This window comes from Micromesistius poutassou, assembly GCF_964030765.1.
Source record: "Micromesistius poutassou genome assembly, chromosome: 20".
NCBI classification, from domain to species: domain Eukaryota; kingdom Metazoa; phylum Chordata; class Actinopteri; order Gadiformes; family Gadidae; genus Micromesistius; species Micromesistius poutassou.
This window is the reverse complement of record NC_140290.1, coordinates 3351958-3374866: the sequence shown is the minus strand read 5'-3', so window position 1 is coordinate 3374866 and position 22909 is coordinate 3351958. Positions and strand designations below refer to the sequence as shown.

Below are 22909 nucleotides of genomic sequence, written 5' to 3'. Positions count from 1 at the left end.
GAATTTACATTTTGGAATCGGATTATCAAAGGTATTTATTTTTTATAATTTCCAGGTGATATAACGACCCAAAAAAGCTATTAGTTTCTTTGAATGCAGGACAATATATGATATCAACTAAATAATGTAGAAGTTAGAACTTCTCGCAAATACAGACTTTGGCCACACGAGAGCGACATTAAGACAGACTGTAGACGCTGCCTGCCAAATCCACCAACGCGTCGCAACAAACACTAGTGCGCAACAGCTTCTGCGCAGACGCACAGTTTCTCATGTGATCAGCTGACGGTGTGGGATGCTGTATTTTTGTACAGTCAATGATTGAAGGACCTCTGAATTGCACAGCTTTTATTGAGATATGCATCGGATAATCTGACACCTGGATAGTGAACATTGCGTACAGACCGATACGGGATACATCAGGTTAATTGGTGAGTGTAACATATTATAATCTCCATGTCGTGACACACTAGCTCTCCTCTGCTAGAAGGCTAATGCCACTAAGCTTTTCACATTCATATTTTGTGAAATGAAAAATAGTGTGGTCACGTTGGACTGACAAGCAAAGCTAGTTAATATGATATGCATCAATAAAACAGAGTGACATTGAACGTGATCTGTACATCTTCTGTAGTATAGACACATGATCAATGACATCACATCAATGTGTATCATGACGTCAACGTGTATCTGCCTCTATTGAATAACAAATATCAAATAAATACATATATTTAACGAAATATATTCTAGACCTCTTGACTATTTGTGTATGTGTATATAAATTGCACTGTTTGTGGAATATAATATTGTATACAGTTTATAAATATAAATATAAATATAATATTGTATACAGTTTATAAATATAAATATAATATTGTATACCGTTTATAAATATAAATATAAATATAATATTGTATACAGTTTATAAATAGAACAGTCTTTTAAAAGAGGAATTGGTTTCCTGGTGACACTGATGTCACTTTTCTTGGCTCTAGCTTTGATCAGTTTAGCATGTTAGCCAATGGTAGCTACATTGACGGCAAGTCTTTCTACCACATGTTTAAATGATCATCCATATTTGTTGATGAGGGTTATTGAGTCGTAGTCTGCTAACAACAAAAAATCCCTGTCTTTGTAATAAGAATTACACAGATTATATTATAAAGAAAGTCTTCTTTTTTATACTATTATATTATAAAGAAAGTCGAGGGAGAGGGACTATATATATATATATATATATATATATATATATATCATAGTATAGTAATATATTGTCTTCATAATGATTATTCACCAGGTCAACACAATTCTGGATAAAGATTGAGTAATTATTGCAGCCTGATATTATTATAATATTATTATTATTATGTTCTCCCAGGAGGCCCAGTCCGCCACCGGTCCGCCAGCAGCCATGACTGAGTTCTGGTTGATCTCAGCTCCGGGTGAGAAGACGTGTCAGCAGAGCTGGGACAAGATGATGATGGCCACCACACACACCACCAACCTGTCCACCAACAACAAGTTCAACATCCCAGATCTCAAGGTCACCACACGCATGTACACACCCACACACCCACACTCTCACACTCGCAAACACACTGATCCAAAGTATTTTGCAATGGTCCAATGCTTTGTTTCATGCCATGTATCTGTCTCAATAAATTTCTGGTATTGCTTTGCATGTTTTAATTCTTCTTCCCAGGTTGGAACACTAGATGTCTTGGTTGGTCTGTCGGATGAGCTGGCGAAACTTGACACCTTTGTGGAGAGGTAAACTTTGTTATTTATTTTTTATACGTAGGCTATGTATGTATGTATCAGTATATCAGCGGCTGGTGGTTTTCAAAGTGAGGGAGGAAGGACTGCGCGCTTGGTTGCCATTGGCCTGCTTGCACTGTTAGTGGCGTATGGGAGTATGTGAGACTCAAGTTGTTTCAGGGTGTTTTGGTTAACTACAAAATAATAGCGAGGGATAATTGGATAATTATGTGAATAAAATTGATACAAATCCACCAGTGGCAGCATTGTACTTTGAAAGCTGGTGGGCAGCATGTCTTGGACTACAAGGGCAGAAGGAAAGGCTGCAAAGCCAATTAGTGAAATCAGGCCTACTCTTGATTTGTAAAACTAAACTAATCAAAAAATCTGCTACAATTGTTTTAAAAAAAAAAGACCAAAAGTGATGCCATTTAAAATGCATCATGCTCTGAATCATTCACTAACATCCTTTCCACAATATTAAACAGAACGGTCAGAGTAACAAACAATTAAAAGAACAACAAGAACATAATTTAACAACTATTGACATGGGCTGTAAGCCTAACATTGTTTGAGGCAAATGTGGATGTTAATGGATGTTTCAGAATGTTGGTCATGGTGTTAAGCCAAATAAGATTGAGGGACTTCATTTATAGATCAAGTCAATCCTCCTCGCTGTTTGTGTTAAAGATATCAGTGACCTGGTCATACCAAACTGGATATTTTTTAAGTGATTTCAGAATAACGGCGAGTGTAACGCCACGTTTTCGCCACCCTTTCAGACGGCTTAGTAACCCAACGGTGGAGTACCAAAAAATAGGTAGACTCGGCGCGTTTATTTCGGCAGACTTTTGGTGGTCGAAACGCCAATATAAGCGAACCGAACCGCACCCCTCAGTGGAAACGCCAATATAAGCGAACAGAGCCGCACTGTACCGCAACGAGCAGTAGCGCACCGCTCGGTGGAAACGAGGCATACGAACGGGTTGGTTGGTTCTCGTAGCCTAGAGACTTGAGGGGATAAACCCTCCCTCCGGGCTGCTCCACAGTCAGGCTCCTGTTTATTGGTTCATATCAGAGAATATCCCCGTCAGTTATAAAGATCAATAAAGATCGTAGTTACTACTTTACAACCTCGTTGATGAGCAACATTTAGAAAAACATGTACTTTTAATTCAGCATTGGGTGAAATCAATGCGTAGTGTGTACTGAATGCATGTTGATGATTATACACTTATTATAGGGGGTAACTACATTGGCACGACACCGGCTTCCTCAATCTTCTGTGCCAGCTTTTTAAATAACTCGCTGACCCGAAGTGAGTTGACAGCTGTCTACTGAAAACATCTTTCTCCCACCGGAGCAGCCCCTCCGCCGCCCGTCCGTATACAGCATTCCCCCAATTCATTCTCCCCCATGGCCGAGATAAACCACACTACGAGTCTTTACTTGTTGTGGAAGTACCCGTGAGTCTGAGAACCCGACGCGGTCTTAGATTCATAATATCAGAGAATATCCCCGTCAGTTCGGCCGCTGCGCAATGAATGAATAAAGATCATAAAGACGTCGGAAGAAATAAACGTTTATTTTAACAGATGTGCCCGAAGTTACTACTTAACAACCTCATTGATGACCCACGTTTAGGAAAACATGTACTTTTAATTCAGCCTTGGGTGAAGTCGAAGCGTAGCGTTTGTGTGCTTCCACCTTTAATGAATGCATACCATGCTCGCTCCCGCGGCCAGGGATACACTTCTTATAGGGGCTGACTACATTCACCGGCTTCCTCTATCTTCTGCGCCACCTTTCTTAATAAATCGCCGTTTCTCGTTTTCCTACGGCGACAACATCACGTCTCCTTCTACTTCCGGCCTACGGCCTGCGGAAATGATTTCGAGCATGCGCAGAACGTGAACTCCGAAACATGCTGTTTACATGCAGGTAGAGACCAGACTATGAACGACTTATCGAGGTGTTCTTATCCGATTTAGCTTGTCCGTTCACGTGCCGATTTTTGTGCAAAGTAGATTGGATAAAGGTGTTTACATGCATTTTACAAGTCCTGTTGAGGTCTTATTTGTTTAGTTACCCGATTATGACTCTGCATGTAAACGTGCTGACTGATATCGGATCGATATCGGGTATCGACCGATATGCAAGGCCCCGGCATCGGTATCGGCATCGGAACTGAAAAAGTCGGATCGGTGCATCCCTAGACAGTATTGGCAGATATTCTCCTCAACAATCGTTGAACAGTTATCTCTAAATGTTCTAGAAGATGTCCATATTCTGTCATGTGTTCCCAGCTTTCCTTTAAATTGTTATTCAAGGCAAACCTTTTTACTTCTAACAAGGTGATGTACCCATTAATACCATACGATAATCTCATACTCTTGATGCTTGTTCTATTCATTAGTTACACTAACTGTTTATGCTGTGCCATGTTTTCTCATGAATTGAACTACTGTATATTCCATACCTCAGTTCAATCTGGTGGGCTGTCATGTCATTACAACTATTTAGTTATTTATCATATGATTTTATGCAGGTTTAGCTTCAGGCTGGCTTTTCCAGGGTTTAGGCTTATCCTCCAATATCAAACCAAGTAACCTTCAGCTGGGAGTCACACACCCTAGCCACACAATATCCTTTTGCTTGAACATGTTAGTGTGTGTGTGTGTGTGTGTGTGTGTGTGTGTGTGTGTGTGTGTGTGTGTGTGTGTGTGTGTGTGTGTGTGTGTGTGTGTGTGTTGGGGGGGGGGGGGACAGTGTGGTGAAGAAGGTGGCCCAGTACATGGCAGATGTTCTGGAGGACAGCCGAGACAAGATCCAGGAGAACCTGTTAGCTAACGGAGGTACAGTAACAGCTCTGTCCTCATGCTGGCAGCCTTCACACCTCACAAGGTCCACTGACCAGCAAACATCTAGGAAGCTCTTCTTGGTCATGTGATCTTCATCTCTGGACCTAACTGTGAAAGCTTCATTCCTAACTTAGAGCCTGTTAAGATTGTTTTTGTTAAAGATGGTTGTCTTAACAATGTTAACAATATGTTTACCCAGCCTTTGTAGATAAGCTTGTGTTTGTGTACGTAAGCAAAGTCAATGTGGTTTCTTTTATAGTTTTGGAGAATAAATTGTTACAGCTATTCGCTTCAGTATGAGTGTCAGACTTGTGTAAGAGATTTTTTTTTAAGAGTTATTTTATAAATCGGATCGCTACTCTGTGATGACATCACAAAAATGTATTTGCTAAGGCTGGACATTGGTTATAAACATCCCACCAATCTGAACACATAAGCTCATCTAACCAAGTTTTCTTGGTTAATTAAATTGCATAAGGTCTACAAGACGGAAACATTAAATTAATATGTATATGGTTCCTGTTTTTACCCAGTTGACCTGGTCACCTATGTGACCCGGTTCCAGTGGGACATGGCCAAGTATCCCATCAAACAGTCGCTGAAAAACATCTCTGAGATCATCTCCAAGGTAACGTCCAATGGTACAATCAATCTGAATCACTGTAGAATAGTACCTTCTTGTGTTTTCTGTACATGTATTTTATCTATTCTATTCTATTACATTACAGTGTATACAAAGGCACAAATATATACTTAAAATAATAAAAAATTAAATAAATGTGCTCAGAATGAAGTTACTTTTAGAGAGGTATTTGTTTGCTGATGTTTGTGACGGTAGTGTCTATTATGTAATATGTATTTGTGGCAGAATCAAACTAACATACCTGTATACAGGAGTGCACAAAGTAATCATAGTCATCTGAAGTAATGCATACATCATACACTGTAACACACTAACACTGTAACATACATCATACACTGTAACACTGTAACATACATCAAACACTGTAACACTGTAACATACATCATACACTGTAACATACATCATACACTGTAACACACTAACACTGTAACATACATCATACACTGTAACACTGTAATATACATCATACACTGTAACACACTGTAACACTGTAACATACATCAAACACTGTAACACTGTAACATACATCATACACTGTAACATACATCAAGCACTGTAACACACTGTAACACTGTAATATACATCATACACTGTAACACTGTAACATACATCAAACACTGTAACACACTGTAACATACATCATACACTGTAACACTAAAATACATCAAGCACTGTAACACTAACATACATCATACACTGTAACACTGTAATATACATCATACACTATAACACACTGTAACACTGTAATATACATCATACACTGTAACACACTGTAACACTGTAACATACATCATACACTGTAACATACTGTAACACTGTAACATACATCATACACTGTAACACACTGTAACACTGTAACATACATCAAACACTGTAACACTGTAACATACATCATACACTGTAACACACTGTAACACTAACATACATCATACAATGTAACACACTGTAACACTGTAACATACATCAAGCACTGTAACACACTGTAACACTGTAATATACATCATACACTAACACTGTAAAATACATCAAGCACTGTAACACTGTAACATACATCAAACACTGTAACACTAACACTGAAACATACATCATACACTGTAACACTGTAATATACATCATACACTATAACACACTGTAACACTGTAATATACATCATACACTGTAACACACTGTAACACTGTAATATACATCATACACTGTAACACAATGTAGCACTGTAATATACATCATACACTGTAACACACTGTAACACTGTAATATACATCATACACTGTAACACACTGTAACACTTTAACATACATCATACACTTTAACACTGTAACATACATCAAACACTAACACACTGTAACATACATCAAACATGGTAACACACTAACATACATCATACACTGTAACACACTGTAACACTAACATACATCATACACTGTAACACACTGTAACACTAACATACATCATACAATGTAACACACTGTAACACTGTAACATACATCAAACAATGTAACACTGTAACATACATCAAACACTGTAACACACTGTAACACTAACATACATCATACACTGTAACACAGTAACATACATCATACACTAACACTGTAACATACATCATACACTATAACACAGTAACACACATCATACACTAACACTGTAACATACATCATACACTGTGTAACTCCACAGCAAGTGAGTCAGATCGACAATGACCTGAAGGCCCGAGCCTCGGCCTACAACAACCTGAAGGGAAACCTGCAGAACCTGGAGAGGAAGAACGCGTGAGTCACGCTGGTCGCCACTTTCAAGTGCTTAAAAAGCTGCTATATATCCTCATTTTAAATATTTATATTCACAGTTAGCCACAGCAGATGCTTTAAGTTAGAGGCTACAAACCACTACAAAACACTACTACAAAAAAGGTGCAGAATAGCGATAGAATAGGGGCAAAGAAAATGTTTTCATATTTGTGGTTGTGAAGTGCATAAAAAATGTATTCAACACAAGCTTAAAACAACATTCACAAATCAGTGGACGTGATGCAGTTGACACACTTTTCCAGGTCAGCTATTTAGTCCATAATTCAGTACTGGCAATGTTATTGTATTCATTTAAACACCCCGATGGCTTTCACATGCCAATCCGCGGTGCCTTTGCTATTGTCTAGTGGCAGCCTGCTGACCAGGAGTCTGGCAGACATCGTCAAGAAAGAAGATTTCATTCTGGATTCTGAGTACCTTCTCACCATGCTGGTGGTCGTACCAAAGTGAGTACTGCACTGTTCCCGAGACAGGCCAACAGAACCAGCAGGGTTTGGTTGATGATGTTAACCATGATGGTCTGAATGGTTGTGTCTCCTCTTCAGGGTTAACTACGTTGAGTGGCAGAAGACGTACGAGACTCTGTCTGATATGGTGGTCCCCCGGTCCACTAAGTAAGCATCCATGATGGTTCATCCCCAGTTCGATGGTCCCGCTGCAGTTCAGGGACATGTATGATATAATATTCAGCTACTTATTCAGCTGCCTTCCCTTCTCAAATGTACTGACCACCAATCCATTTTCTTCAAGTTGCTTGTATGTGACCAGGATCAAAATACACAAGTTTGAAGTCTTTTTATTTGAGTTATTTTTGCATTACAATCCCAAACCTTTAACAATATATATACATACACACACACACACACGGACACTCTCTCATATATATATATATATATATATAGAAGCACATCTGCACTCACATTTGTACTCAAGGTTCTATTGGTTCATTGTAGACTAGTAGATGAGATTTGAGAGTTTCTGCCTTTTCATACAAAAGTGAATGAATGAGGAGCTGTTCGTGTTGATCAGTCCTGCTTTGAATAGGCATGGTGTAGAGAGATGACATTTAGTCGTAGTAATAGTTCATTACTGGTAACTGGTAATTACTGGCATATATTAGTCAGTAATATATTACGATAGAGCATCAACAGTAGTCAATAATAACCTCACTGGTGGTGACTAGTTGTGCGCAGTATAGTCCGTTCACCCAGTGGGGGGTTGACTCCCCTGATGTCCCCACAGCCTGCTGTTTGAGGACCAGGACAGCGGCCTGTTCAGCGTCACTCTCTTCAGGAAGGCCATCGATGACTTCAAGCACAAGGCCAGAGAAAACAAGTAGGTGACCCAGTGTGCCAACGTCTTCATTAACATCATTTAACATTAACATTCATTCATTAACATTAACATCATTTTATGACGGCAGCAGTCAGTACTACGAGTACAAAATGTTGAACAAAACAAACGTGACAATGAATGGGAATTGGTGACTGTATAACACTGAGATGTATTTCAAACACCAAAAATATTAATTATTTGATATGAATAAGCTGTAGATTTTCATCATTTAAGTTCACTTTTGTGGTCAGACAAAAGCATCTTGTTAACCATCTAACCACCGCAGTGTTACACTACGGTGTTACACTGCGGTGTTACCCTACGGTGTTACCCTACGGTGTTACACTGCGGTGTTACACTACGGTGTTACCCTACGGTGTTACCCTACGGTGTTACACTGCGGTGTTACACTACATTGTTACCCTACGGTGTTACACTACTGTGTTACACTGCACTGTTACACTATGGTGTTACACTACTGTGTTACACTACGGTGTTACACTACGGTGTTACACTGCGGTGTTACACTATGGTGTTACCCTACACTACGGTGTTACACTACAGTGTTACACTGCGGTGTTACACTATGGTGTTACACTGCGGTGTTACACTATGGTGTTACACTGCGGTGTTACACTATGGTGTTACCCTACACTACGGTGTAACACTGCGGTGTTACCCTACGGTGTTACACTACGGTGTTACACTACGGTGTTACACTACAAGTGTCTGAGAAGCTTCAGCTGCTCTCGGATGCTGCAGTCCACCGCTGCTGCTGGACCTAGAGGTGGGGCTGGACCTAGAGGTGGACTAGAGGTGGACTAGAGGTGGACTAGAGGTGGACCTAGAGGTGGAGCTAGAGGTGGAGCTAGAGGTGGACTAGAGGTGGACTAGAGGTGGACTAGAGGTGGAGCTAGAGGTGGACTAGAGGTGGAGCTAGAGGTGGACTAGAGGTGGACTAGAGGTGGAGCTAGAGGTGGACTAGAGGTGGAGCTAGAGGTGGACTAGAGGGGGAGCTAGAGGTGGAGCTAGAGGTGGAGCTAGAGGTGGACTAGAGGTGGACTAGAGGTGGGGCTGGACCTAGAGGTGGAGCTAGAGGTGGAGCTAGAGGTGGACTAGAGGTGGACCTGGAGGTGGTGCTGGACTAGGTCAAGCTGAACCATTGGCTCTGCAGTGAGCTCCTCTGTCCAATAATCGTATCAAACCAACTCCATATTAGATACGGTTGTGATTGAACCACGCAGGTGTGCTGGTCTGCTGTCTGAATGGCAGTGGGGCCAGGCACTGCTGCCAGAGCAGATTAATCTCTTTCCCAGGCTAGTATTATGTATTGTATATTATGTATATAATATAGTATTATGCCTGTCGTTTTCTAAATCACAGGAATCTACTATTCAAATATTGGTTTCTGACCTAGGTTGTTTTTTTTATTGTTACATTTTATGTAAACATAGATATAGATGCACTTTTGCACATGAGTATTTTTTTATTTGATGGAGTGCGTGTGTGACGAGTGTTCTCTCCCTCTCTAGGTTCACGGTGCGGGACTTCCAGTACAACGATGAGGAGATGAAGGCCGACAAAGAGGAACTGACGCGGCTGTCCACCGACAAAAAGAAACAGTTTGTACGGGTTCTTAAATCAACATCTCTTTTCCACTAGATATTTAATCGTTATACATACATACATACATACATACATACATACACACACACACACACACACACACACACACACACACACACACACACACACACACACACACACACACACACACACACACACACACACACACACACACACACACACACACACACACACACATACATACATACATACATACATACATACATACATACATACATACATACATACTGTTTAGCCAATTGTCTGTGATGTTTACAATGAACCCAGCAGGATTGTTGCTCTGCTGACTCGTCAATCATTTCCACATCAATAATTCTAATGACAAAGCAACAGGGCTTTGATCATGATCATGGAGTATGTGTGCTAATGCTGTTAAAAGGTGTGTAGGTGATTAACGAGTGAATCATTGAGGCTCATTAAAGAGCATGCTTGTGCTGTTCTCCAGGGTCCCTTGGTGCGGTGGCTGAAGGTGAACTTCAGCGAGGCCTTCATCGCGTGGATCCACATCAAAGCGCTGCGTGTGTTTGTAGAGTCCGTCTTACGGTGAGGAGAGAGAGAGAGAAAGTCAAACGTATTTCAAGCGGGAGCCTGTGGGCCATTCCGTTTGTAGTGGTTTCTGTACCAGGGATGTGCTTTTGTTTGCTATTGTTTTAGCTACGGTCTGCCGGTGAACTTCCAGGCCATGCTCCTGCAGCCCCACAAGAAGAACATGAAGAAGCTGCGCGAGGTGCTGTACGAGCTGTACAAACACCTGGACGGCAGCGCCAACATCATAGACGTGAGCAGCATTCAATCTATGTGTTTCTCTGTGTCGGTTCGTCGTGTTGTGGTTGTTGTGATAGCCGTAGCTCATCTTTGGGTGGTTGCTCTCCTCTTCAGGCTGCCATGGACATCCCCGGGCTGAACCTGAGCCAGCAGGAGTACTACCCCTATGTGTACTACAAGATCGACTGCAACCTGCTGGACTTCAAGTTCTAGAGACCACACATATCATCCCACTGGATCAGTACAACACTTGCACACCCAATGCTACCTTCCTTCGTTTCATGTATTCAGGAGTTTTTATTTTCTCTCTCTCTCTCTCTCTCTCTCTCTCTCTCTCTCTCTCTCTCTCTCTCTCTCTCTTTCTTGTGACCTCTCCATTACATTCCTGCCAGAATTTTGACCAATATAAAAAACAAACAAAAGAAAATCGCTATTTAAGTGTATATTACGAATTGGTTCATTATTACATCTTTCTCCAAGGTATCCAATGGAGAGCTATCCCTATCTCTTGAATCATCCAGGCCACTGTCTCGTCTTCTAATGGTATTTATATTCAGTGTTTTCCCCCAGTCTATCTACACGTCCTGCTTAGTGAGACTCAAAGTAGCATGGGAGTGGGGGAGACACTGCTGTATGTTGGTCGTATTTATTTTGTGATGGTGAGTACATCAGTAGACTATAGCTCTATAGCTCGTAGTTTTGTAATTGATTAAATTAATTTTGTTTTTAAGGTGATTTGTCTGTAGTGTCATGTGTGAGGAACTGGTTAAGAAGTCATTGTGAAAAAATGTTCAAAAACCTTTTTTTCAAAGAATTGCTTCAAATACTTGTGAAATCTCATGCGGTTCTTCAATCAAAGAAGTAAACTATTCATGTATATTATGGATCTGAAAACACATCTATGTGCAGATATTGTGTCTACTCTAAATAATATTGTAAGTCATCCAAATAAATATAAACTATACTTTAACTGCTGTCAAATGGTGTATCACACAGACTCAACAGGACGTAAGCAATAAATGTTTTTTTTCTGTAAAATGAAATATAGTTGCAAGCAACATTGACAGGGTCCTCCTATTTGGGGCCGTGGACCCCTCACAGGGCAGAAGTTTTTTCAAGGACCCCTTCATAACCGCGACACAAATGTAATCATATAGGCTCTTATCTATTTGTTCTGTTTGTTTCAGCTTATTTCTAAACTGTTCATATAGACTCTGCATTGTGTATTTTTTTGTCATAGCAGTAATTCTTGAAGTGGAAATCAAGGAAGCTTGACAGGTTGGATCAGAGGGTGGAATAGATGGTTTATTCCAGGATGTAATACAGCACAGATACAGACTTAGGTGGAATAATCTATAGTGTAGGAGGTGAGGAGCAGTCTCCTGACGTGCTCCTTGGCTGTCAATCCCTCTTCTCACCGAACCAAAGGTTTGAGACGAGTATTATAGGAAAGACAACGTGAATAACAAAAGAACAGAAGCAGTCTCTCCCTTGATAAGGTATATGGCCCTGGGTATGCCCCAGACGACCGGGTTGGTTCATCCTCGTTGGGACATAACAAATGGAGGAATGTTGTGAATAAGACCTGGTACCAGTAGGAGAGGCACTGGCCTGTTCATAGACTTAAGAAATGTGAAGAAAGAGACATTAAAAAAACACCAACATTCTACAGTAAGATGCTTTTGAACTTTTTTATGCTTCAAACATTCAGTGCTAATACCACAATAGTGTTAAAGGGGACATATTATACCACCAGGTGTGAGTGTGATTAGCTGTTACAAGCCGTTTTGAATATGTGCCGCTTCTGACATCAAAAGTGGGCGTGTCCACCTAGATGTGTGCTGGATAGATCAGTCTATCAGCCTACCCAGTGGACCGTAGCAAACGTTGCTCATCTATCCAGCACACATCTAGGTGGACACGCCCACCTTTAAAAATGTGCAGCTTCTGACATCACAGGTGGGCGTGTCCACCTGTGATGTCAGAAGAGACAAGACAAGGCCACACACTACACCACAAATGACACACTACACACACTAGATTGCTAGACATGACACTTAATATCAAGCCAAGGTATAACAAGCTAATACAAACAGACAGCTAAAAAGGCATCAGGTTAAAAAACAGTTGCAAACTTTTACAAATTGTTAAAACAATTACAGTTGGGGAATATGAGGCGTTCTTCACTTCTTATACTGCCACTTCCTGAAGAGAAAAGAGTATACATTTAGAAGAATGTAAACTTGGTAAGATTGGTAAACGGAGGGTGGCCAGTTCAAATCCTGACCGGTAGGAAAAAATATGGACGGGGGGATTAGTTGCGCAGCACTCTCCTACATCCTCATCCACGAATGAGGTGCCCTTGAGCAAGGCACCTGCTCCCGGACGCTGCCCTGCGGCTGCCCAGTGCTCCGTGTGGTCACCGGCTCCCAGATGGGTCAAAAGCAGAGAAAGAATTTCCCCCAAAAAGGGACAATAAAGGATAACTTAACTTAACTTTACAAATTGTTAAAACAATTAAAGTTGGTGAATAGAAACAATTGTAATTATAATAGTTAAAACTTAACAAAAAATAACACACACACACCCCCACGCACGCACACACACACACACACACACACACACACACACACACAAAAACAGACAGACGGGCTCTACAATCTAGCTCTAAACACATATACTATGCTTCTCGACGTTGAAATAGTTTAGTCTACGTTAGGTTTGGACAGTATTAACTACCACTCTCCCGCAGGGTCCTTAGGGCAGGTCCCACTTCCTCAGTTTGGTGAGGTAGGGATTTCCCTGAACTGTTAAAGAGTCTCCAGCGCTGGTTGACCCCTGGACTTCTGTGGACGAGTGGTAGGGGGATGACTGATCTCTATAGTTGTGCTATATAAAGAATAAAATAAATCTAAACTAGACTGACAACAGACAGTGTTTGGCCTCCTTCTTTCAACTAATTGAATATTACTCTCATTATCAAGAGAGAGATGGGGAGAGGGAGAGATGGGGGAGAGATAGCGAGAGATTGGGAGGGAGAGAGTAAGAGATGGGAGAGAGAGCAAGAGAGAGGGTGGGTGAGGGTACAGACGAGGTGTGAAAGGGTGGAAGGAAGAGCGGGGGAGAGAGAACAAGAGGGGTGGGCAAATTGAGCAGGGGAGGGAGGTGGGGAAGGTAGCGATAGTGTGAAAAGGGGGAAAGGTAGAGGTGGGGAAAGTGAGGGGGGATGGAAAGAGCAGGAAAGAGAACAATAGAAGCAAACACAAACCTAAAAAACAAAACCAGACAAACAGTTAAATCCCCGGGGATACAAAATAATTTGTAGCGTTTTTTTAATCAAATTATGGTACCAATTTTTAGTTTACTCCTCGGTTTCGGTGGACTTTCTATTTTAGTTTTAAAGCTTCAGCTGCATTCTTTGCTGCATAATTGTGAGAAAGTGAAACCTTTCTCACTTCCAGGAAAAGGACTAGTGTATTAGTTTAGTTGTACTTGTGTGTGAAATGTCCCCCCCCGGTACATGGCATGGCCTAACGAGCCTTGATTGGTCCACCTGGTACATGGTATGGCCCAATGGGCCTTGATTGGTCCACCTGGTACATGGTATGGCCCAATGGGCCTTGACTGGTCCACCTGAGACAAATCAGGTGCCTTATTTAAGGGGGTTGCATTGTGTGTTTGGGGAAAAAGAGGAAAGGTAAGACTGGCTTGACGAGAGGCAAGTACTTGCCCATCCTGTTATGCTAAATTATGCCAAGGCTAGGCTAGAAAATTGCTAAGAGTTTTTTCTTTTTGAACAATTCATGTATATTTTGTAACCAAAGGATTTTGTTTTGTTTATTTATGGTTCTGTCTTTATTTTGGGAAGTGAATAAAACACTCTTTTTTGGAATTGCCCTCGTGTTTTTGCCTCGTTCACTCTCCAATCCTTTGGTCTGTCTTGGCTTTAGTGGAAATGGCAGAGTGGCCATGTTTGTAGTTCTTCTCTTTCTACAAACAAATGTCCATTATGTGGAGAAGAAACCATTCATAACTGTTGTTAGCTTGTCATCAGAAGTAGCATAGACTAAAATAATTTACATCATAACATATCAAAACAATCACTAACCTTGTTTCTAAAGCATACCGTGTCAAAATCCACTGTCAAGTACTGCCTTAATGCCGGCTTCAAAATGCTCAGTTTCCGAGAGTTTCGGAGGTTCAGACCTTAAGCCCGGAGGAAAGTGCTTTCTGAGTTTTCGCTCGGAGTTTCGTGCGGAAGTAAAGCTATCCAAGTCCTCCGAGTTCATGTCAACAATGGCTGCCCATTTCATTGATAGACTAAAGTGAACTCACAGCCAGGCCTGGACTGGGACAAAAATTCAGCCCCAGACTTTTTGGTCCAGACTGGCCCACCACAATCCGTGTGCAGATACTGTGCCAACTCGGCCCGTTGATGTACTGTACATATAATCACACAAGCCCTTAATAACACTACTATACTGAATAATATCCCTTTATATTCTGGAGCCTTGAATAGAATAATTGATGACTACACAGTGTGTTGCTCACTTGCTCTTAAGGATACTGGAGAAAGGATTTAAGATTCAAGTGTTGTTTATTTACCACCCAAAGAAGAACCATCTTTGACATTGTTTATTTTAATACTCAATGGATCAAGAAATGCGGCCTGCCCCTTGAACACCAACAAGAAGAGGGAGAACAACACCTCAAACAAATTAAGGCCTGAGTGAGAGGGAGAGAGAGCATGGGACATAATGATTGAGTCACTTTACAGTATCTTCATGGATATGATGTGGATATGATGTACTGGGCACAAACCTGGACATGAAAAGTAGAGAAATAGTATGGAATAAGTTTGAACACCCCTAATACAGTATGTATGCAGTTGTTTTATTGTAGGCTAACAGTAGTTAATCAGTGTTTTATTAGTTTTAACTGTATAATGTGAAAGGGGTCGTTGTCTCCTTGTCTCTTATTTGATGTAATTTAATCTGAAAATTTCCATAAATAAAGTGCTCACAAAAAAGAAAAAAGAAAGGACAATAAACCATAAACACTGACTTAAAAATATATATAAAGCATATTTGAACAAATTGGACTGTGTATTGATACTTAAAACACTAACTCTGGTGACCTGATTTGAGGGATGTAATTATAGGTCAAAATTGTGAAAATAGCAGATCTACATGCTCAAACAACACCACATTGCAACATGTGAGTTTTAAGCTTGTAGATCTGCAAATGTATGGCATCCTTTGATAAAAACATAAAGTAGAGGTTAATAAAAGCAACTACCAATTAATTAGGATAGTATATTATTTTCCAACACTTTAGATAACTAGATTTAGTTGTAACACACCACACACTATGCAGATGTCAAGTAAAGTTCATAGACAACGGTTCTGAACATTTAATGAGTGTTTATCCACAACATGTTAGCTAGCACACACACCTGCTATCACCACCACCAATCTCCTCCTCCTCCTCCTCCTCCTGTACCACCATGGCAGCGGGAGCCTCACTATCACTGTCCGTGTCCGCCTGCGACACCTGCTGAGAGGGACCCGCCGCGGGCAACGCAGCCGAAGCCCCGGAGCCGGAGGCCACGCCGCCGCCGGCCCCCGCTGCAGCAAACATGTTTAATATGTTTCTGCTCTTAGCAGCATCACTAGCGAGAGCTTCTCTTTTCTTTTCCCTCAGCTTTTCTGCACCGCCTTTTCGTTTTTTCTCCATTTTTGTTTTTTGTGTGTGTTTCTTCTTCTCTCTCGTAATGATCGCTCATCATTAAAGGTGATTGGACGAGGGGGGGTCTGAAAATGCGTGGGCGGGACTATGGGCCTCTGTAGCCTACAATAGCACCACTGGGCCAGGTATTGTTTAGAAGTCACTGGGCTTCTGTGGGCTGCAGCTGAGCTCTGTGGGCTGGTGCATGTCTCTCTCCCTGGGCTGCAGCAAAAAAAAAAAAAGGCAGCCACTGCCGGCCCATTATTGACCGGTCCACCGGGAAAACTCCCGGTACTCCCTATGGCCAACCCAGGCCTGCTCACAGCAAGCACTAGAGGCAAACACCCATTCTAACATTTGCATTACGATACATTATAGCTTATGCTCATGTTCGACCATTGCAAGCAGTTCTAATAACTGATTCATCTGATTCAGCAAAGAAGCACAAATAAAAGAGGTCCCTGCAGGCATCCATACTTGTAGTTGTTATGAAGTCTAGTCTCAAGAACGATCTGTTTTTCCGGTTTTATGTCATAGCCTACAAACTTCTGAGCGGAGTTTCCTGAATGCTCTTATTTCAGAAGATGGGAAGGTTTACGTAGAGACACGTAAGAGCTTCTGAACCCTCCGAGCCATTTTGAAGGCGGCATAAAAACTGGTGTACCGGAAGTTAACATATCAAAACAATCACCAACCATGTTTATAAAGCATAATGTGTCAAATCCACTGTCAAACAGAAAGTTTGCAAAATTACGTGTGTACCACTTTAAGGCCCAGCCTGCCTTGGAGAGAGGCCACAGTTCTGAAAGCAAACTTAAAAGAAATGCATCAAATTTTTATTTTTGGATATAGACAGCTGAGCCTACGTGATTTTGACTCAATGTTAGAGCTGTTTAAACATCTGTGCTATTCATATATTTCACTTTAAAATGTATGTCTATGCCTTCTTTGGCCTTATTGGGGTTGCGATTTGAAAGTTGTTCATCATGACAAATGGTGCATGTATAACAAGTGTAATATTGAACCTTCCTTGTGGTAATGGCAGACTGTTGAAATGCTGAACTCCCAGGCCTTGTTATAGCGCCACCTATGTGTTATTCTGTCCCATCTTTTGATTCCCTTACTCATTTTACGAGTTCTACAAGCCTGCCATTTTTTTAAATAACTTTTGGAGCCAAAAAGTCAGGTTAAAATAATAAGAATACTAACACAATAGGGTACTAATACAATAGGGTTCCTACGTTTTTCGTAGGACCCCTAATTAGCAAATCGCATATTATCTGTTCACCAACGTATTGGAGACGGTAAATATCCTTGGGATGCTGTATTATTTATGGACCTAAAATTCGACTCCATAGATGTTTAGAGTTTAGAACGTTTAGAATCTAGATCAACCTGTTTTGTTCCAAGGACCGGCCGGGAACCCCTGGTTTAGATGGTCCACGCCTCCTATGACGCAGGGACGCTGCTATAATGAGCGCCTGACAGCCACTCGGAGCGCGGAGAGAAGCGGCTCCTTTAGGAACCGCATCACTCCAAGAAGACTGCGCTGAATGATATCTTTTTTGTGTGCGGGATGCTCTGGCCCTTCTTAGCCAAGGGTAGATTATTTTTCGTTGTATTGTGTCAGTGCACTGATACTCCTGCCGCGGATGACATCTCGATGGGTTGTGGAGGAAGCCGGGCTGACGCGATCATCGAGCCGAGGTACAATGAGAGCTGGACCAGGGAGACCGAATCGACATGGCTCACCAACACCGATGTGGAGAGCCCTGTCCCGGCGATACACAGTACGTAGCCTACTGTCACATAGCCCACTGTCACATAGCCTACTGTCACATAGCCTACTGTCACATAGCCTACTGTCACATAGCCCACTGTCACATAGCCTACTGTCACATAGCCTACTGTCACATAGTCTACTGTCACATAGCCTACTGTCACATAGTCTACTGTCACATAGCCTACTGTCACATAGCCTACTGTCACATAGTCTACTGTCACATAGTCTACTGTCACATAGCCTACTGTCACATAGCCTACTGTCACATAGCCTACTGTCACATAGTCACTGTCACATAGCCTACTGTCACATAGCCTACTGTCACATAGCCTACTGTCACATAGTCACTGTCACATAGCCACTGTCACATAGCCTACTGTCACATAGCCTACTGTCACATAGCCACTGTCACATAGCCTACTGTCACATAGCCACTGTCACATAGCCTACTGTCACATAGCCACTGTCACATAGTCACTGTCACATAGCCTACTGTCACATAGCCTACTGTCACATAGTCACTGTCACATAGTCACTGTCACATAGTCACTGTCACATAGCCTACTGTCACATAGCCCACTGTCACATAGTCACTGTCACATAGCCACTGTCACATAGCCCACTGTCACATAGTCACTGTCACATAGCCACTGTCAATAATACATTTTATTTCTAATGCACCTCTCATCAAAGAGATCTCAAAGTGCTACAAGGTTAAAAAGTTAAAAGCAAGGTAAAGAAAACAAAAGCATACTCAATAAAGATTAGCAGCCATAGGCCTTTCTGGATAAAAAGGTTTTCAGGCCTATTTGAAAAGAGTCCAGGTTCTGAATGGCCCTCATCTGGATTGGGAGACTGCTCCATAGGCGTGGTGCGGCCAAGCAGAAAGCTCTGTCTCCCGTGGTGGAGAGCCTAGTGCTCGGGATTTGGAGGAGCAGGGTGTTTGTGGATCTGAGAGTGCGGGTAGTGGACTGTAGGGTGATGAGTTCTTGAAGGTAGGTAGGACCGTGTCCATGGATGCATTTATGAGTGAGTAGCAGAATTTTGTAGTTGATCCGGGATGAGACAGGGAGCCAGTGCAGTGATTGAAGGATGGCAAGCATTCTTTATGGACTGAATGATGTATGAGAGAGAGAGAGAGTGTGTGGGGGTTTCAATTGTTTTGACCAACGTCACCTCTGTAACATGACCACTTCATTCCAGGAACATTTCACACCTCACTCAGAGCCCTCAGGTTGGACTCATCCTGACATGACCTGACCGCCGCCTGGGCGCTGGAGGTTCACTGATCTCCCTACGTCCATGTGTGTGTTCTCCACCACCCTGTGTGTGTTCTCCACCACCCTGTGTTCGTTCTCCACCACCCTGTGTGCGTTCTCCACCACCCTGTGTGTGTTCTCCACCACCCTATGTGTGTTCTCCACCACCCTGTGTGTGTTCTCCACCACCCTATGTGTGTTCTCCACCACCCTGTGTGTGTTCTCCACCACCGTGTGTGCGTTCTCCACCACCTTGTGTGCGTTCTCCACCACCCTGTGTGTGTTCTCCACCACCCTGTGTGTGTTCTCCACCACCCTGTGTGTGTTCTCCACCACCTTGTGTGCGTTCTCCACCACCTTGTGTGCGTTCTCCACCACCTTGTGTGCGTTCTCCACCACCCTGTGTGTGTTCTCCACCACCTTGTGTGCGTTCTCCACCACCCTGTGCAGCCAAGGCGCTGGAGGGCGGAGGTCTGCGGGAGAAGAGGATGGTGACCACCGGGACTCAGTGCGGAAAGCAAAGCCTGGCCCCCAGCGGCCCGGGGCCCCAGAGGAGAGCCAGGCGCTCCATCACTGAGGTACACACACACACACACACACACACACACACACACACACACACACACACACACACACACACACACACACACACACAGGAGGCCTGTACAGTTTTTATAGCCACTTGGTTGTGTAGTATTTGCATGTTGACCATATGCTTCGATTGATTCTAAACGTTTGTAAGTGTCTCCCTCCTGTAAGACAGTGTGTGTCTCCCACAGCACACAACCAGGGACACCAAGCACAGAGCGCCGAAGGAGGCCAACGGCTCCTCTGACGAGGCCAAGCCAGTCCATGTTGGACCAGGAGGTGGTGGACCAGGAGGAGGTGGTGGACCAGGAGGAGGTGTTGGACCAGGAGGAGGTGTTGGACCAGGAGGAGGTGTTGGACCAGGAGGAGGTGGTGGACCAGGAGGAGGTGGTGGACCAGGAGGAGGTGTTGGACCAGGAGGAGGTGGTGGACCAGGAGGAGGTGGACCAGGAGGAGGTGGACCAGGAGGAGGTGTTGGACCAGGAGGAGGTGTTGGACCAGGAGGAGGTGGTGGACCAGGAGGAGGTGGTGGACCAGGAGGAGGTGGTGGACCAGGAGGAGGTGTTGGACCAGGAGGAGGTGGTGGACCAGGAGGAGGTGTTGGACCAGGAGGTGTCGGACCAGGAGGAGGTGGTGGACCAGGAGGAGGTGTTGGACCAGGAGGAGGTGGTGGACCAGGAGGTGTTGGAGGAGGAGGTGGTGGACCAGGAAAGTCCTCCTGTGATGACAGATGAAAGGAAAGGGGAATAAAAAGAAGATTTGGCTTTTACCTGTCAGAGAGAGGGCGAGGGCAATGTGAAGCGACTGCACCCCCTGGTGGAGACGGAGCGCGAGGACGTTCCTCAGAGCTCCGCACTAGCACTGGTCCCCGGACACGCCTCCACAACACGTCTGGACACGCCTCCACGTCTGGACACGCCTCCACCCAGAAAATTGGGGATGCTGCATCCTGTTTGTTCCATAGAGAGAGAGAGAGAGAGAGAGAGAGAGAGAGAGAGAGAGAGAGAGAGAGAGAGAGAGAGAGAGAGAGAGAGAGAGAGAGAGAGAGAGAGAGAGAGAGAGAGAGAGAGAGAGAGAGAGAGAGAGAGAGAGAGAGAGAGAGAGAGAGACTCTTACTACTATCACCATGCTTTCTTGCCCAATGCTGAACGGCGAGGAGCTGTGTCCACCGTTAAGGTGGGTTGGCCAACGCAAGGCGGTCGATGTTCTCCTATGCGCACATGATCATTTTATATTTCAATCCCCCACATTCTGTTGTGTGAAGCCTTCCCACTGACTTTACTTGACGTGTTGGCCTGTGTCGCAACTGAAACAGCAATGTCAGTGGAAATACAACCCATCTAGTGAGGAGGATCTTAGTAAATGCTGCTACCTTTGGCTGGACGGTTTAATGGTATTAAAGGAGTCAAGATATAGAATGGCTTTGTACTTTAGGGCTCAGGTCCCTATTTTTCCCACAGGGCTTTGCAAAGTAACAAACGAGATGTACACCCGCATGTGCCTATATGCCTCATTTCATTGAATCTTTTTTCTGTTTACTTCTAAAACATAGAGGGATCATACATGTAACCGGTCAGCACTCTTTAGATAGTCTTTATCTTATGTTTAGTGATTGTATACTGTATTATTTGCCATAATGTATTGTGATTATATTTCATGTGTTTAGCAAGTGTTGCATGTTTTAACACTTTACTTCCAGAGCTGATTCTAACTGATTATGACTACTATTATTATTCAACTGTGGAGAAAACAGTTTACACTAGAATGTTTTTGTTCATATAATCTCAAAGTCGTTACGAGAGTGGTTTTACAATAATGATCAGGAAATCATTAACAGGATTTATAGCCACACAAGGCAAGGAACGTGTTGTACAAGGATTGTCCACTAGATGGCGCTCCAAACCACTCTAGGCCTGAAAGATTCCCAGACTACAGAGTAGTTAAATTGGTAGACCACCAATCAAAAGGAAAGCTATTCATTGATGAGAAACAGGCGACTTACAGAAAGCGTAATCATACAGTATGAGGCTATCCAGCTGGCACCAATGAAATGTTCTTGTTTGGTTTCTTTCAATTATTTCTGTTTATTGTGTATCGTCTTGGTTGGTGATTTCAAATAATGAAAATAAATAAAATAAATAAATATTTAATGGATTGATTTTTATTTTATTTTATAGCATAGGTCTACTAAACTGTTATAGGCCAAGCTAATTAATTTGTGTGATGTGCATTTATGAAGCCTTTGTATTCCAATATTTTAAACTGTTAATACACGTGTTGAGTCATTATTAACTATGTACGCTAGCCTGGAAATCCAGAGCCACATCTAGAAAGCTGTAGGGTCTGGCAACGAGTAATGAAAATGGCCCAACTCGAGGGGCGGCACCAAGCATGCATTTGAAAATATCACTGCACGCAATTGGCTTGGCACGCCCGGCAACTTCACCGTCTTGCCTGTAAAACGGAGGGGGTAAAATCCCCCTTCTTCACGGAGCCGGCTCTCACTGGAGAAGGCGGGGCTACGCACGGAGAGTAGACCTCTTTAGAATAATTTGTATACTCCCGAATGTTTTTTATTTTTTTTTATAAATGAAGAGACCCGCATTATTTTGCTGACCACTTGTTTTCTATCCCGACAAAAGCTGAGACCCTGGCTGCAGCGAGGGTTGCCAGATTGGGTGGGAAATCGGCTCCAATCTGGCAACAGTGACCAGACAACCGTGTGACATAAACCAATG

General features: G+C 42.8%; 2 protein-coding genes across 2 annotated transcripts; both read left to right on the top strand.

Annotated features, from left to right (window-relative positions):
* Window positions 1-271: 271 nt before the first annotated feature.
* On the top strand, window positions 272-11890 carry atp6v1c1b (ATPase H+ transporting V1 subunit C1b). Its single transcript, XM_084484470.1, has 13 exons — window positions 272-431; window positions 1379-1543; window positions 1703-1770; window positions 4528-4613; window positions 5153-5247; window positions 6937-7028; window positions 7415-7513; window positions 7613-7681; window positions 8310-8402; window positions 9935-10028; window positions 10495-10592; window positions 10704-10827; window positions 10929-11890. The coding sequence occupies exons 2-13, from the start codon at window positions 1412-1414 to the stop codon at window positions 11025-11027; spliced, it is 1149 nt and encodes a 382-aa protein (XP_084340596.1). The 5' UTR covers window positions 272-431; window positions 1379-1411; the 3' UTR covers window positions 11028-11890.
* A 6314-nt stretch (window positions 11891-18204) lies between these two features.
* Window positions 18205-21447, top strand: LOC311365279 (brain and acute leukemia cytoplasmic protein; the record flags this gene model as incomplete). Its single annotated transcript, XM_084484800.1, has 4 exons — window positions 18205-18331; window positions 20034-20161; window positions 20363-20437; window positions 21436-21447. The coding sequence occupies 4 exons, from the start codon at window positions 18205-18207 to the stop codon at window positions 21445-21447; spliced, it is 342 nt and encodes a 113-aa protein (XP_084340926.1).
* Window positions 21448-22909: the final 1462 nt, after the last annotated feature.